This window comes from Myotis myotis, unplaced genomic scaffold, assembly GCF_014108235.1.
Source record: "Myotis myotis isolate mMyoMyo1 unplaced genomic scaffold, mMyoMyo1.p scaffold_m19_p_18, whole genome shotgun sequence".
NCBI classification, from domain to species: Eukaryota; Metazoa; Chordata; class Mammalia; order Chiroptera; family Vespertilionidae; genus Myotis; species Myotis myotis.
The window spans coordinates 356,963-373,069 of record NW_023416322.1 but is presented as its reverse complement, the minus strand read 5'-3'; the positions used below and the strand labels follow the sequence as shown (position 1 = coordinate 373,069).

The following is a 16,107-nucleotide window of genomic DNA, read 5'->3' as shown; positions in this document are numbered from 1 at the left end:
GGTTAGACCTACGGAAATACCAATTTCACATGGCACAACCTAAAATATACAGTATACAGACCTTCACTGTATTAGTCTTCAAACTTTTCTGAATGTACATTTCCAAAATTAAAAGTTTAAAAAAAAAATAACACAGAGGCAACTGTTGAAGTCAACAGACTAGAAATGAATATAGCAGAGAAAAATATAAAAATTAATTCCTGCCCTAAATTAAAGTTTACAAGGAAAAAAAAGCATTAAAGAAAGACTAATCAGAAAGTAATTAGTTATCAAGGAAGGAATCAAGAATTGGATTAAATCAATGGAGTTAAGTACAACAGAAAAGCTGAAAGTGAGGAAAATTTTTAAAAGACCAAAGAAATACTCTTTTAAAAAAATTTGATTTTACAGAGAGGAAGGGAGGGAAAGAGAGAAACATTGATCAGTTGCCTCCTGCATGCGCCCCAACCTGGGACTGAACCCACAATTTGGGCATGTGCTCTGATGGAAATCAAACCCACCACCTTTTGGTGTACAGGATAACACTCCAATCAACAAAGCCACCTCGGCCAGAATCCAAAGAAATATTTTTTTCTTTCCTTCCACTACAAGATGAGAAAAATAGTGACCTCAATCACTGTATTTTCAGCCAACCATGTACAACGTCTTGCTTTCGTACGTATCCCCAAAATCTAAGCCAAAAATCTATTGCTTTTCCCTGAGGTAGAAAAACTAATAATATATCCACAGCCCTGGCTGGTTTGGCTCAATGGGTGGAGTGTCGACCTGTGGACTGAAGGGTCCCAGGTTTGATCCCAGTCAGGGGCACATGCCCGGGTTGGGGGCCCAACCCCCAGTCGGGGGCATGCAGGAGGCAAGTTGACCAATGTTTCTTTCTCATCACTGATGTTTCTATCTCTTTCCCTCTCCCTTCTTCTCTGAAATCAATAAAAATATATTTTTTAAAAATAATAATATCCACAAATTTAGAAACTTACTTTCTGATACAGAGCCGAGGACTGAGGTGGCCATGGAGGCAATAACGGCCAACAGGTCTGCAAGACAAGAGAGCCAGAGTCAATGCACACGCAGGCCCCTCCCAGAGCCTTCTCTGCTTCCGCGCTGGTATAGACTTTGGGGTTGAGGGGAAACTTAAACATAACATGGAAGCAATGATAGTATCAGTGTCCTTGAGATTATGTTCACAAATCTTACTTACAAATGCAAAATAAAGTTTTGGCTAAACACAACACAAAGTAGAAAATGATCAGTGTATAAAGAAAGTGATTTTTTAAGTTAGGTCTTAAAGGAGGTGATGGTTAAGACATGAGTTTTTTAAAAAATTAAAAACAAAACAAAAAAGACCAGGGTAAGCCCCTGGCAACTCCCAGCACACAGCGGAGCTACCAGGGACCCCTCTGCAAGAAGAGGGTTAAGAGGTGGAGACAGGGGTCTATGCAGGGAGGGCCCTAAATACTAAGTTCTTATTAGGAAGCACATCAAGTTCCTGACAACCTGGATGAACTCTAAGTCAGACATCTCCTATGACACTGCAAAAATATGGGAACACAAAGCCTTCTCTACTACCTGCAGGGCAGGTACTTGAAGAGGACACACAAGTTTTTTACTAAAAAAGCTGCTACATTTCAAGCCTGAGACTAAAATGTGCCCAGACATGCTACCTGAAGAGGAACTGCACTGACCCAGGGTTTACACAGTATGATGACTACACCTTTCACTCACCTTGTATCAAATCTTTCCAAAAGCACTTAAGAAAGTTATCAGAATGAAGCTCTGGGACTAAAATGTAAATACACTGACTCTGCAGAGGTTCACTGCGTCTCCACTATGTCAAGGCACCAAAGCGATATGGATTTATCAAGACCCCGTGGTCTAAACAAGCTCACGATCATCTGCCCTTTACTGAGAGGAGATGTATCAACATTTCAAGAACCTCATTCTTACACTAGGAAACGAGAAGGACCCATAACGTGAAGGACAAATAATCCAACCAACACTTCCTTCAGCTCTTCCCTCTTTCCAGCTTTGGAGGCAAAAGGTGAATACGGACATTGTGTATCCAAGGCTCCCAGAAAGAAAGAAGTGGGAACAAATCTCTTTCAATTGAAGTAATTGTGACTCTGAAGCTGCAGGGCTCGCATTCCTCACACCAGGCGAGTCCAGTCCCTCGGCCCCCCAGCAAGAGCTTGCAGATGTGGGCTGGAATCTACAGCCTCTGTCTAGTGCTATTGTTTCCCAGACAAATACCAAAGTCAACTTTCCACAGGCTCCAACAGAAACCAGCTGCACAAACGCCGTAACTTTATTTGATATGTGACAAAAGTATTTATCATCCTTGCCTTTCATGTGAAACCAGAAATTCTGAAAAGATCTTTTCCCACCCAGAAATAGTACTTTACATGTGATAGCTAGAAAGTAATAGTAGTCCTTTCTTTTATTGTTTAATTAACAAACCTAGGGCCTATCATCTCTATTTAGCGTTGTCCCCTTCTAAATGCATTACCCCCAAATGTGATCATTGCTCAAATCATTTTTGCAACTTCTCTGGTTTGGGCAACAACAGCAATGTAGAAAGAACATCAGCCGAAACCGGTTTGGCTCAGTGGATAGAGTGTCGGCCTGCGGACTGAAAGGTCCCAGGTTCGATTCCGGTCAAGGGCATGTACCTGGGTTGCGGGCACATCCCCAGTGGGAGATGTGCAGGAGGCGGCTGATTGATGTTTCTCTCCCATCGATGTTTCTAACTCTCTACCTCTCTCCCTTCCTCTCTGTGAAAAATCAATAAAATATATTAAAAAAAAAAAAGAGCATCCGACACAGTAAAGAGCCAAATGGAACTCCAGGTCTGTACGTTGTGTGACTTCAGTGCGGCACTGAGCTTCAGTTTCTTCATTTACAAAATGCCATTGATATTACTTGCCTTACTGGTGCTGCGAGGGCTCTATGAGAAAACATACGGGAAAGCATTCTCTAAACCGTAATGGACCACATATATGGAAGATACTAATATTTCATTGGTCTCCCCAAGGTCTTTAGAGTTTGCATCACATTCTATTTAAAACCCTCAGTGGTGATAAAAATATTTGTCTGCTGAAAATGAATTTGAATTTTTGGAAGAAAAAAGCCCCACAAATTATTCAAAGCCAAGTCCATATGATCAAATTGAATAAAGCTATTTTTCTCCCAAAATAAGGTGTGACTATAATATAATGAGTTTCTCTTATATGATCTCTACACTTAATCTGATGTTATGCCAAAAAGTTTCATAAATGTCTGGGAAAGCAGCAACACTAGATACATGTGTAGCTTTCACATGCAGCCTCAGTGAAAAGCAATCACTGATGCACAAAAGTTCTGATTTCTGGTTATCAGCCCCCAACTAACTCCCAAGCTACAATGCAAGTCATCCTTGATTTCTTCTTTCCTCACACCTCCCCCCCCACATATATGCAAGGCATACCCAAGCCTACCAACACCATCTAGAAACTTCAGTCCACTGCTTCAGTCCGTATCCTCTTCATTTCTCACTAGGAGCTCCGTCACAGAAGCTCCTGCACTAGCTCCCTAGCACCATCTCTTCCCTATCGTTCAGAATTACCAGAGCTCACTTACTAAAAAACAAAGCTGATTCCACTGCTTTTCTGCCTAAAAGTCTTTAACCATTTCCTACTGCTTATAGTTTAAGGTTCCTACTGTGGCCAAACAAGGCCCTTCTCAGCACTGCCCAATCCAATCTCTGGACCTATTTTTCAACGAATTCCCTTTAGCCCTATACTCTCTCCACACTGGATGCTACATCACACCCTCATGGCGCAACCCCTCTTATGACCACAAGTCTTTGCTCTGACTGGAACCTCCCTTATAACCTGATCAACTCATCCTTCAAAACCCAGTAATCCCTAGGTGGCAACTTCACCATTTCTTTCTTATAAAATACTAGAGGCCCAGTGCACGGATTCATACAAAGGGGAGGGGGGTCCCTCAGTCTGGCCTGCGCCCTCTTTCAATTCAGGACCCCTTGGGGGATGCAGCAGTGCACCAAGCGGCAGGCAGCCAGGGAGGAGCCCAAGCTGGGCGCCATGCCGCTCGCTGTGCCTGCCACCGCCACTTGGGAGCACTGCCAAGGAGTCGAGAGAGGCTCCCGCTGCCGCAGCTACACTCACCAGCCGTGAGTCCGGCTTCTGGCTGAGTGGCGCTCCGGGAGCACACTGACCACCAGGGGGAAGCTCCTGCATTGAGTGTCTGCCCCCTGGTGGTCAGTGCGTGCCATAGCGACTGGTCAACAGGTCGAAACAACTGCTTAGGCTTTTACATATAGAGATGTTTTTATTGATTTTTTGAGAGGAAGGGAGAGGGATAGAGAGAAACATCGATGAGAAAGAAACATCATTTGGATGCCTCCTGCACACCCCCCACTGGGAATTGAGCCCACAACCTGGGCATGTGCCCTGACTGGGAATCAAACCAATGACCTCTTGGTTCATGAGTCAACACTCAACCACTGAGCCACACCAGCTGAGCGTCTTCACCATTTCTTTAGCCTTACCTGCTATACTTGTCAAGAGCCCACACCACTTGTTCATATCTCTATATCTATTATGACGCTTAATAATTAACCTATTTTTTATCTCCTCTCTAGACTTTGAGTTCAAGGATAGGACTGGAATACTTTGCATCTATACCTCTAAATGTCTGACACATAGAAGAGGCTCAAGAAAATGGTCTGTGAATGAGCATGCTTATTTTAAAAATAATGTTACATATATAGTTAAAACTTATTGTTGGAGATGTTTCACATGTAGAATCTAATATGATGAGCAATGCCCAGAAGGTAAGTGATTCTTGGTGACTTTGGGCTTAAGTAGCATGAACATGGCCACGTAGCAGCCCAGCTGTTCTCCATCTGCCTTGGCTGCAGCAAGTCATTCCTTAACTGAGCGCCAATGGAGTTTGGGTAACTCTGCTGGCTATCGGTCACTGGCTGATCCACGAACCGTTTAGGAAGTATCTGTATATATAAAAGCCTAATATGCAAAGTGTCCCCTCAGGAGTTCAACTGACCAGGAGGTCAACCGCTCACTATGACATGTGCAGACCACCAGAGGGCAGTGCAGAATGAAGGAAGCCCAGCAGCCAGCAGCCGCTAGGGACCCCAAACATGCATGAATTTCGTGCAGTGGGTCTATATACATAAAAGCCTAATATGCTAAGTGTCCAACCGTTTCTTCGCTATGACGTGCACTGACTACCAGGGGGCAGACACTCCCACTGATAAGTTAGCTTGCTGCTGGGGTCCAGACAATCAGGGCTTGGTGAGAGGGGCTAGACATGCTCTGGAGCCCTCCGGCGGTCCCTCCGCATCCAGGCTGAAGGACCCCACTGGTGCACAAATCCGTGCACCAGACCTCTAGTACAAAATATAGACTATTCAAAAGCTATGACATACAGTACTCTGATAACTAATAATATTTAACCAAGTATTAAAAATGTTTAACCAATATTCCTCTTCAGTGGGCCCAAGTTATTACTATTTTCATTCACAAATGAGGAGTCGATAATCATGGAACCAATGACCTTGACTGGTTCCAAATAAAGTAGTGACACTAGAAACCAGTTCTAATTTCTTAGAAGGTATTTTCCTTTGGGTTAAATCAGCACATTATAAACAGTTCCAAGTCCCTCTAGTGAAGTGAGTTAGAACTAGAAATTCATCAGGAATTTTTTTTAATTTAAAGAAAACCTTCTATAAAACCCCTGTGAGACATTATGCTAAGTGAAGTAAGCCAGTTAGAGAGAGACAAATATCCCATGATCTCACTCATTTATGGAATACAATGAACAACATAAACTAATTAACAAAAAACAGATGCAGAGACAGAGAAGCATCGATCAGACTGTCAAACCCCAGAGGGAAGGTAGGGGAGGGTGGGGGTATGGGGGAAAGATCAGCCAAAGGACTTATATGCATGCATAGAAGCCTAACTAATGGACACAGACACCAGGGGGGTGAGGGCATGAGTTGGGGAGGTCAGGGGGTTATGATGGGATATGTAATACCTTAATCAATAAAGAAATTAAAAAAAACAACCACCCTGTGAGAAAGGAACAGAGAAGTGCCCCTCCTGTGAAAGCCTCGGATTGCCACCAATGAAAGGTCGACTTCCGGGCATGGAATCCTGGTGGTGACTGTCCTACAGACTGCAGATGTGATGTCTAAACACAGCTCATGAGGATCATGACCCTCAGCTTCTAAACCTGATCTTGAAACTCCTAAAATGGACTGTTTAGAAATGATCATTTTAAGCTAAATGTTAATTCCACCACTACCAAAGTATGATATATCAAAGAACCCAAAAGCATTCAATTATGGAGGCAATTCTGGAAAGAATGGGCAAGGCACAGCTTAGGGAAAAGGGGCTCAACTATGTGTAAGAGCCAAGCAACCAGAACTACCCCAGGACCTGGGCTATGACGCACATGGACGAGGCCAACTCCGCATGGGGCCCCAACTGGCCCCCCAACCTCCCGCCCCCCTCAGCCTCTGCAGCACCCCCCACACACACACACACACACTGCCCTATGGGCAGGACCCCACCCCTGCACGAATTGGTGCACCAGGCCTCTCGTTTGGAAATAAGAGGCAGGGAGGAAAATAAAGGACTAAGGTGACTCATTCCTGATCTCAGCTCCAAAAGGAATCATTTTGTCAACAGAGAGAAACTAAATAAAGTCTATTTTTATAGTGGGTGACTTAAGTGGAAAGAGAAATGACGAGACATTTGGGTAAATCGGGAATTAAATCTCAACAGCATTAAAGCTAACTTTCCGTAACAAATAGTGTCCAGCAATAGGGCTGGCACAAAGCCACTGGGGATGGACCCAGGAGAGTGCAGTGGCCGGGAGCACCGTCCAGGCAGCTGGGGGGGGGGGGGGGAGCACCGTCCAGGCAGCTGGGGGGGGAGGGGGAGCACCGTCCAGGCAGCTGGTGGGGGTGGGGGGGAGCACCGTCCAGGCAGCTGAGGGGGTGGGGAGCACCGTCCAGGCAGCTGGTGGGGGGGGAGCACCGTCCAGGCAGCTGGAGGGGGAGGGGGAGCACCGTCCAGGCAGCTGGTGGGGGGGGGGGGGAGCACCGTCCAGGCAGCTGAGGGGGTGGGGAGCACCGTCCAGGCAGCTGGGGGGGGGGAGGGGGTGGGGGGAGGAGCACCGTCAGGAAGCTGGGGGGGGAGGGGGGGAGCACCGATCAGGCAGTGGTGGTGGGGGTTGGGTGGGAGGCACCGTCCAGGCAGCTGAGGTGGTGGTGCGGGGAGCACGTCCAGTGCAGGAGGGGGGGGGGGGGGGGGAGACACCATTCCAGGCAGCTGGGGGGGGGAGGGGGAGGGTTCACTCGTCCAGGCAGCTGGTGGGTGTGGTGGGGAGCACCGTCCAGGCAGCTGAGGGGGTGGGGAGGCACCGTCCAGGCAGCTGGTGGGGGGGGGGGCCGTCAGGCCCAGCTGGAGGGGGTGGGGAGCCTGTGGTGAGTCTTCGGAAGGAACGGGCATTACGGAGAAGAGCGGGCACCTGCTCCTCCCCACGCGGAGCTGAAACGGAGCTCCGGTTCCTCACCGGCCGGAGGGCCCGGCCTCCTGCTCTCGGCGGCGCAGCCGGGGAGCTCGACGCTGCCCGCCCGGCCGACAGGAGGCGTCGGGAGCCACAGCGCGTCGCGACCTCCGCCGGGCCGTCCCAGGGGAGACCGCGACGGGGCAGAACCCCGGGCGCGGACCTGGGCCCCCGCAGGTCGCTCCCCGGCGCCGCTCTTCTCTCTCTAAGGCAAGGCCGCCCCACGAGCCAAAGCGGCGGCTTCCCGCGCCCCCACCCGCTTCTCTGCGTGGCCCGAACCGAACGCGCAGCGCCTCCGAGGTCCGCCGGCTTCAGCCCTCGGGCGGCTCCCGGCGGCGGGGAGACCCGCTATCGGGCGGGGAGCGCCGGCGGGGAGAGACGGCGGCGATGACCCCCAGCCGCGAAGGGCAGGAGCGGCGGCCGCTGGGGTCCCGGCGGGGCCGCCCCACGGGCTCCCGCCGCCCGGACACGGGGCGGACGGCCGTCACCGCGAAGCCAGCGGCCTGACGGGTCTCCGCGGGACGCCGGCACCGATCCCGCCCCACGCGAAAGTCACCTCCACAGGAGCGCAGCCATCTTGGTTTCCGGCCCGGGCGGAAGTGACGCGCGGCCCGGCCGGGGCGCGGGGCGGGGCCTCCGGCACGTGACCGCCTGGGGGCGCGCCTCCCCGCGGAGTCCTGCCGGGCCTCCCGGGCCTCCGAGCACCGCCGGGAGCCGCCCCGAGGCCGGGCCAGGCCCTCCGGGACCTGCGGGCCCCCGGCCCGCGGAGCAGAAACGCCCGGGGTCCCCTCCGGGTCTGCGCGCAGCCTCCCCGCCCGGAGACGCACGGGAGGCCCAGCGGCAGCAGCGGGTCTCCGCGCCCCGCTGGACGCCCGCTGACGTCGGGCCGCGCGCCCTGCCCTGGGCTCGGGTTTGGGTTGACGCCCTCAGCCAGAAGCCCTGGGTGGGCGCGAGGACTCGCTCTGCTCAGATGCGGAGGAGCAGTTCCGAGGACCCAGCCCCGCCGGCACCTCCAGAGCCGCTTAGAGCCCCAGGGAGAGGGCGAGCAGGGCCCGGCGGGGCGAGTTCTGGAGTCTCTGCGGGCAGAGGGCGGGGGCGGGGTGAAGGGAAGAGCCCAGACTCCACCATAAAACACTATTACATTAATATTCAGACCTGACTCATAGCTAACACTGCTGCACCCTTCCTTTCAGGATTTAAATAGCATAAATGCGGTTATTTCTGTATCAAATGAAAATGCTATTTTGCATTTCCATAACGCAAATTTAACACTAATCATGGAACCCACCAGGACTACCAGGAGGGAGGTGCCGCGCTGAGGCTTTACAGGAGAGCCTGCCTGTCCCAGAGCAGGAGCAGCGGGACCTCTGCCCTCAAGCTAACTCCAGAGCCCAGAATCGATGGAAATGATTCACATTGAAATGCAAACCAAACATTCAGTGAGTCCTCTTAACACCAGGACTCATCTTAAAAATAAGCAGGATGCTGTAACCGGTTTGGCTCAGTGGGTAGAGCGTCGGCCTGTGGACTCAAGGGTCCCAGGTTCGATTCTGGTCAAGGGCATGTACCTTGGTTGCGGGCACATCCCCAGTAGGAGATGTGCAGGAGGCAGCTGATCGATGTTTCTCTCTCATCTATGTTTCTAATTCTCTATCCCTCTCCCTTCCTCTCTGTAAAAAAATCAATAAAATATATATTAAAATTTTTTTTCTAAAAATCAATAGAATATATTTAAAGAAAAATAAGCAGGAGAAGAAGCAGAGTCTACCCAGGGCTTGGGGTGCGAGAAAGGCAGAGGAAGAGAGAAGGGAAAACATTTCCGATGGGCGCGTGAGAGGTTCCATGGAAAGCAAAATCCTTTCAGAGGGTTCCAGGAGGGGAGGAGAGGAGGCAGCAATCAGGAGAGCTCTGACCCGAATGAATTTCCTGGCCAGGTTTGTCTTAAAACTCAGCTCTGAGCATATAGACACCCCCATTATTAACTTTAAACACTACCCCAACTCTTCAGGAAATTCTTAGAATGTAAATTAAATCCACCCTCGTTAGCCTGTATGTTAAGGCCCATCAAAACCACCTTCAACTTTCCTACAGACTCATTTCCTGTGATGCCTCTTCAGGTTCCCCCAAGTCAAAGTGGATGGCCCCAGATCTGCCTTGAATATGCCCAATACTTCACAGACCTCAACACACTCACGCACACACGCATGTTGCGTTTGTCTCTGCTTTCGCTGTTCTACCTGCCTAGATACTCTCACTACCTGGGTACATTTCTCTTTTTCAAAATGGCACGGATCCTTCATGGTTGGTCCACAGCTAATATTGCCTCCCAGACATGACTCCCCCTTCCTCTGAACTTCATTTGTTAAGTAACCCTTCTTTTTTTTTTTTTATCTCCATCACATAACAGTCTCCTGCCCGTGCAGCTGAGCGTGCCTCCTGGGTGCCCAGCACATGGCTCCGCACTCTCCTGTGGCAGGTGTCACAGTCCATATGGTCAGTTGTTGATGGGCTTGTCCTCTGACCCTCCGCTCTCTGCCCTCCCGAACTAGATCCTGAACTCCTTGAAGGGGGACTTCAGTTTTATTCTTCTCTCTGTTGCCTGCACACCCGCATTTCACATTAGGTAGCACAGTATGGTTTTGCTGACTTGTTCTAAATTGAAATAGGCTACGACTGCAGCATACGGCATTGAAGGACTTCCCGACAAAGATGGAGAAGTTAGGAGATTCTTCCCTGGATATTTCCCAGGGAGAACAGCTTCCATCTGGGAAGAATCACCCAGAACGAAGGGAGTTGGGTCAAATAAGGCTCCCAAAGGACCTGGTCATCTCAAGAAGCCTGTCCTGCCACCTAAGACTGTCGAGATGACAGTGACCGTTGCTTCCCAGGTTCTCTTGGGAAACCTGCCTGTAGCTCCCAGGGCCCTAGGGGGTCATCTCAGGCAAGGCATCTGGGGAGGAATCCCCTTCTCGTGGCCTTAGGATTCAGGTCCCCCTGCCCATCCATCCCTCAGAGAAGTGTGTTTGTGTCCCTTTTTCTGTCCCTCTCCCTCACCACCACCCTCAACATTCCAGCCTAGGGCAGGGGGAGGCCAGCAGACACAAAGCCCTCTGTGTATGGGGTGGTATGTGTACCCCACCCTCCACCCAGAGGACACAATGCTCCTTCTGCTCCCTGCAGTCAGCCCCCTACCACCACCTCTCAACTGCACATGCCAGGCTGCAATTGGTTACTGGCTCAGGACAGCCCCCTCATACTGGCGCCCTGGGGGATTTTAAGCGGGTTCCAGGAACCCCCCGCTCAGTTCCTGGTCCCCCACTCTCCTAACCCTGCAGACCCTGCCCCAGCTATGGCTCCTGGGGCTCCCTCGTCCAGCCCCAGTTCTATCCTGGCCGCACTGCTCTTCTCCTCATTGGGTAAGTGGACCCACCCCAGCCTGGGGCCCTGGGACTCAGGTTCTTTCTGCAAACTTCCCACTGCCTTCCCTGTACTGCCCACTCCAGTTAAAGGAAGAGTGAGAAGGATCAGGAAGGGGATATTCTATTCAGAGAAAAAATATATAGTTTGGAGGCTGGCATAAAGGTATTCTATGAAGGGAGAAGGTAAAAGAGAATGTAGAGAGCTTCCCTGAGGTGGACCAGACTAGACCCAGGTTGGGAATTAGTAACATGGCCCATGCTGAGGGCCTGGGGGAAGCAATGTTAGAGCAAGATTAGGACCAGGGTCAGACACCTGAGTCTGGTTCCTACTCATGGTCTAGTACAGAGGTACCAACCCTTCGTTTCCATGAAGGGAAAATCCAGGGGTTGTGATCTAAGGAAAGGTCCCAGGTTTGTGGTCCCAGCTCCTTGGGTCCTTTGCCTCTGGGTGCCTCAGTTTCTCTCTGTGGATCAATTGTCTATTATGTGGGCAAAAGGAGTGGGAGGAAGGGTTTATGAGATTCTAGGATTTTGTTCATTGAAAGCTGTCTTCCTTCATAAGTTGATCGACCCCTTCCTTGCCCCATGGTAGATGTTGGGTGAGCAAGAGAAGGTCAAAGCAGGGTGATTGAACGGGTCCTTCTTCTCTGAACTGTTCTGGAGCAGCAGGCAAATGGGTGGGGCTGCTCGGGATGGCCAGCGTTCTCTGCTGTCAACTTCTTGGTCCTCAACCCAAACCCAGACTCTTCTGGACTGTACTGGACTATTTGGGGCCCCTGAGGAAATGCTGGGGAAAGGCGTGGGGAGGGGGAGTGTTCTGTCCCAGCACCGGCCCCACTCACTGAGCAGAGCGGAAGGGCAGTGGGGGACATTAGAACAGGAAGAAGAGGAGGTGCACCCAGTGAATAACTTTCCTTGTTGCTCTTGGGAATCCCAAGAAGGCTCTCAGGCGGGGGTCCTAGGTGGCGGGTCAGTGTCTTACATGCTGAGGTGGGAGATTCGGGACCATGGGGGGCGGCATCAGCCCCCGGCATTGCTCAGACAGTGGATCTCTGTTTGGCTGCTTGCTCCCCATCTCGTAGAACAAAAGAGTCTACAATTGCCCCCACTCGGCCAGCCCACGCACGCAATTCCCTGGAATGGCCTTTCTTGTGTAGGCGGGTCTTGGGCGTGGCACTGACCCAGAAAGGCCAAGAGGAGGGTGAGCAGGTGGAACCACAGAGCGCTCACACGCAGTCATCTGAGCTCTGGACTTGGGGTCTTGGGCTGTACCCAGCTTCCCCTGGGTATTTCCTTCCTGATCTCCCAGTCAAGGGTCAGCAGTATGGCAACCAGAGATTCAGCAGTGAGGACAATTGGACCAGGGAAGAAGACTTAACACTTTCTAGTTATCTTCTTTTTTTTTTTTCCTGTAGAAAAACTTGATTTTGCTCTACTGAGAAATACTGTGCAGCTTTTAAAAAGAAGATTGTCTCTATGAATCAACATGGAAACCCCTACATATATTATTTTATATACATATATTCTTAAGCATAAGTACCTGCATATCTTGAGTGTATTAAGTTTATATTGAATTTGATTCACAGAAAAAGGCTACACATTAAACTGATAACAGCCTGGCTGGTGTTGCTCAGTGGTTGAGTGTCCCTGGTTCAATTCCCAGCAGGGCACAAGCCTGGAGTGCAGGCTTACCCCCCAGTGGAGGCGTGCAGGAGGCAGCCAATCAATGATTCTCTCTCATCATCGACAGTTCTGTCTCCTTCTCCCTTCCTCTCTGAAATCAATAAAAATATATTTTAAAAAAATGATAACAGACAGGGAAGGAATTGGTTGAGGGGGGCCTCAAGAGAGACTTTAGCTTTATCTCTATTGCTTGAATAGTTTATAATAAGAATGTAATATGTGTTACCTGTATAATTTGTAATAAATTTAAAAAATTGTAAAGCCCGTATCATAGGGATGGCTTAGGGAAACTGAGCCTAAGGGAAAGGGAGACTTGCAGACAAAGGCAAGCCCCTGGCTGTCCCCCAGCGAACAGTCACTGCCCATTTCCTCCCTCAGGCCGCTGACAAGCTTGGACCAACACAGCATTTCAATCTGCTATTCAGTGAGTCGGGAGACTTGGGCCTCAGAATGTATCATTTCTGCCCCAGTCTCTTCTCCGCCCACTTGGCCTGAGCAGGACCTGCCCTCGCCTGCTCGGTGTCCGTGTGGGGCCCCCAGCACCCGCTCCCCTCTGTTTGCAGTGCTATCCCTGGCCCAGGCCATTGTCGTGTACACGGACAGGGAGGTCCATGGCGCTGTCGGCTCCCGAGTGACCCTGCACTGCTCCTTCTGGTCCAGCGAGTGGGTCTCGGATGACATCTCCTTCACCTGGCGCTACCAGCCCGAGGGGGGCCGCGATGCCATCTCAGTGAGTGCCTGGGGGGCCCTGGGGCTGCACCGGAGAGGGCGCTTCCGAGGCCACAGGCAGGAGAACTCGGGCGGGGGGGGGGGTCCTTTATGAGCCACGAGCCCCCGTGGCCGGGGCAGGCCCACCTTGGCCCGCCCCAGCCCAGGCCCCGCGCCTGTGGCTGGAACCGCCCCGCCCTGGCTCCGCAGATCTTCCACTTCGCCAAGGGGCAGCCCTACATCGACGAGGTGGGCACCTTCAAGGAGCGCATCCAGTGGGTAGGAGACCCGCGCTGGAAGGACGGCTCCATCGTCATCCACAACCTGGACTACAGCGACAACGGCACGTTCACCTGTGACGTCAAGAACCCCCCGGACATCGTGGGCAAGACCTCGAAGGTCACGCTCTACGTCTTCGAAAAAGGTGCGCGAGGAGACGGAGGACGGGTCTGGGGCCCTGGGAGGCGGGCGGAGGCAGCTGGGGTCACCCCGCCCGCAGGGGAGGGGGCAGGTCCGGCGGGTCTCTCACTGTCCCTCCCTCCCAGTGCCCACGCGCTACGGGGTGGTGCTGGGCGCGGTCGTCGGGGGCGTGCTGGGCGCGGTGCTGCTGCTGCTGCTGCTCTTCTACCTGGTGCGGTACTGCTGGCTGCGCAGGCAGGCGGCCCTGCGGCGGCGGCTCAGGTAGGGGCGCCCGGGGAGAGGGAGAGGGAGGGGAGGGAGGGGCAGGGGAGGGGGCGCCCCGCCCACACCCCGTCTCCCCGCAGCGCCATGGAGAAGGGGAAGCTGCACAAGTCTGGGAAGGACTCCAAGCGCGGCCGGCAGGTTAGCGGGGCTCGGGGCCGGGACCGGGGGCGGGCGGGGCGGGCCGGTGACTGACTGCGCCCCTCCCCAGACGCCCGTGCTGTACGCCATGCTGGACCACAGCAGGAGCACCAAGGCGGCCAGTGAGAAGAAGTCCAAGGGGCTGGGGGAGTCTCGCAAGGATAAGAAATAGCGGTTAGCGGGCGGGGCGGGGGCTCGGGGCGCAGGGGCGGAGGCCCCCCAGGGCGCGCAGGTGGTGGTCATCGAGATGGAGCTTCGCAAGGACGAGCAGAGCTCGGAGCTCAGGCCCGCAGTCAAGTCCCCCAGCAGAACCAGCCTCAAGAACGCCCTCAAGAACATGATGGGCCGGGACTCGGACCCGTGACCAGCCCAGGCCCTGCCAGAGCCGGGGCCCGGGCTCCCTTTGCCCCTCTAGGTGCCCTGCCCTGCCCTCACTTCCCTCTGAGATGTAAGTTTCACTCCAAAATTCATTCCCCAGGCACGTCATACTCTCCCCCACCTCCACCCCCTGGCTTTCTGGGAGTCCAGGGCCTGATCCTACCCTGCACCGCCCCAAGGACTGTGTGTTTGGTGCCTGTCCCTCCGGCACCGAGAAGAAAGGGACCTTGCTACCCCGCGCCTCGACTCCAGGCCACCTGCACCCGTGCCCCTGCACCCAACCTGTCCGCTGCCTCTTCCCTCCCTGACCCTCCCACCCCTCCGTCAGGGGCCCTGCCCTACTGTGTGCTCTCAGCTAACACCGGGTCATGCAGATCAGCCTCCCTGCAGGGTTTATTCCGGTTCTTTTATTTTTTTAATCCAAGCTTGTTGGTTGGTTTGCCGGTGCCCTTGCTCTGACCCCCATGACTGAGTACCAATGACGTCATGTGGATGTTTCGATTCCCCGCCCCCATTACGTCCTTCAGGGAGTCCGCTGGGCGCAGGGCCCCCGACGCCCGCCCTCGGCGGCCGCTCCGAGCACTGTCCTGGGGCTCGAGGTCCTGGGGGAGGAGGGACAACGGTCCTCAGGTCAGGACTTGAGGAGAGGGGCAGATGAGCCTTAAGAAATGGCTTTTAAACAGCCAGACGGAAAGGAGGAAAACCAATGGGAACTAGGGTGAAAGGGGAGAGGCCACACTCCCAGCCACGGGGGATTCTTAGAGTTTTTCTACATTCTGTATATTTCCTCTCAACCCCCGAATGTCCTCATATGTTTAATAAACACTGACATTTCCAGAAGCTGCTGCCTCCACCTCCGTTGCTTCTTCTGGGCATAGCCCCGCCCCTCCAGGCCCCCCCCCCCCCCCAAGCTGGTTTCCGTGAAGAGCTTGGTTGCGGGGCGGCTCACAGCGCAGGGAAGGGCAGTCTGACGTGGCTCAGAGGCGCCTGCCAGCCTTCACCGACACCCAGCCGGCGCTTGGAGGGAAGGTGGGCAAGGGCGGCAGCAGCTCACTGGAGTGACCCCAGGGAAGCCCGGAGCTGCGGAGGCCACCGCTCTGCAAACAGCTCCGGAAATGGTGGAAACGCAGCCCGGGGAGAGGGCCAGATAGAGGCAGAGGCGCCGAAGGGAGCGCCCTGCAAGGACTGAAGGCAGGAATGAGAGATGGAGAGGCCCGTGGGAAAGCTGACTGTGTTGGGGCCGATGGAGGAGAGGGCAACGACCCCAGGCCCTGGCAGTAGGCTGTCAGGGAAGCAGGACCCTTGTCCCTTCAGGGGCCTGACTGTCTGCCAAGATCCTCTCCCAGTTTGGGCTTGAGAACGTACCCCAGCACCCCTGCTCCTCAGGGCTGCACACCCAGCTCCGCCACCGCGTCAGCGGAAAACCGCAGGAGATCAGAGCGACAGGGCGGTACCGCCCGTGCTTTCGCCGGGGCTTTCCAGCACCGCCTCTTCTGCTGAC

The 16,107-nt window shown here is 53.1% G+C and overlaps 2 protein-coding genes across 5 annotated transcripts in view; one reads left to right on the top strand and one right to left on the bottom strand.

The window, feature by feature from the left end:
• The window catches only part of SDHC (succinate dehydrogenase complex subunit C), a 28,744-nt gene extending 20,442 nt beyond the window's left edge, over positions 1-8,302 (bottom strand). The window contains exons 1-2 of one of the 4 annotated variants that reach the window (XM_036343128.1): positions 8,153-8,302; positions 978-1,034 (exon numbers count right to left, since the gene is read on the bottom strand). In XM_036343128.1, coding sequence (XP_036199021.1) covers positions 978-1,034; positions 8,153-8,172 — 77 coding nt within the window. In that variant the 5' untranslated portion in view covers positions 8,173-8,302. Of the gene's footprint in view, positions 1-977; positions 1,035-7,557; positions 7,581-8,152 lie in introns of those variants that run through there. The other 3 variants (XM_036343126.1, XM_036343129.1, XM_036343127.1) reach the window with 3 other exon arrangements.
• Positions 8,303-10,827: 2,525 nt separating this feature from the next.
• On the top strand, positions 10,828-15,446 carry MPZ (myelin protein zero). The gene is given in 6 exon segments (XM_036344578.1): positions 10,828-11,012; positions 13,262-13,428; positions 13,617-13,830; positions 13,952-14,087; positions 14,171-14,228; positions 14,299-15,446. Coding segments are annotated over 6 exon segments (936 nt in total). The 5' UTR covers positions 10,828-10,945; the 3' UTR covers positions 14,593-15,446.
• The last annotated feature ends 661 nt before the right edge of the window (positions 15,447-16,107 follow it).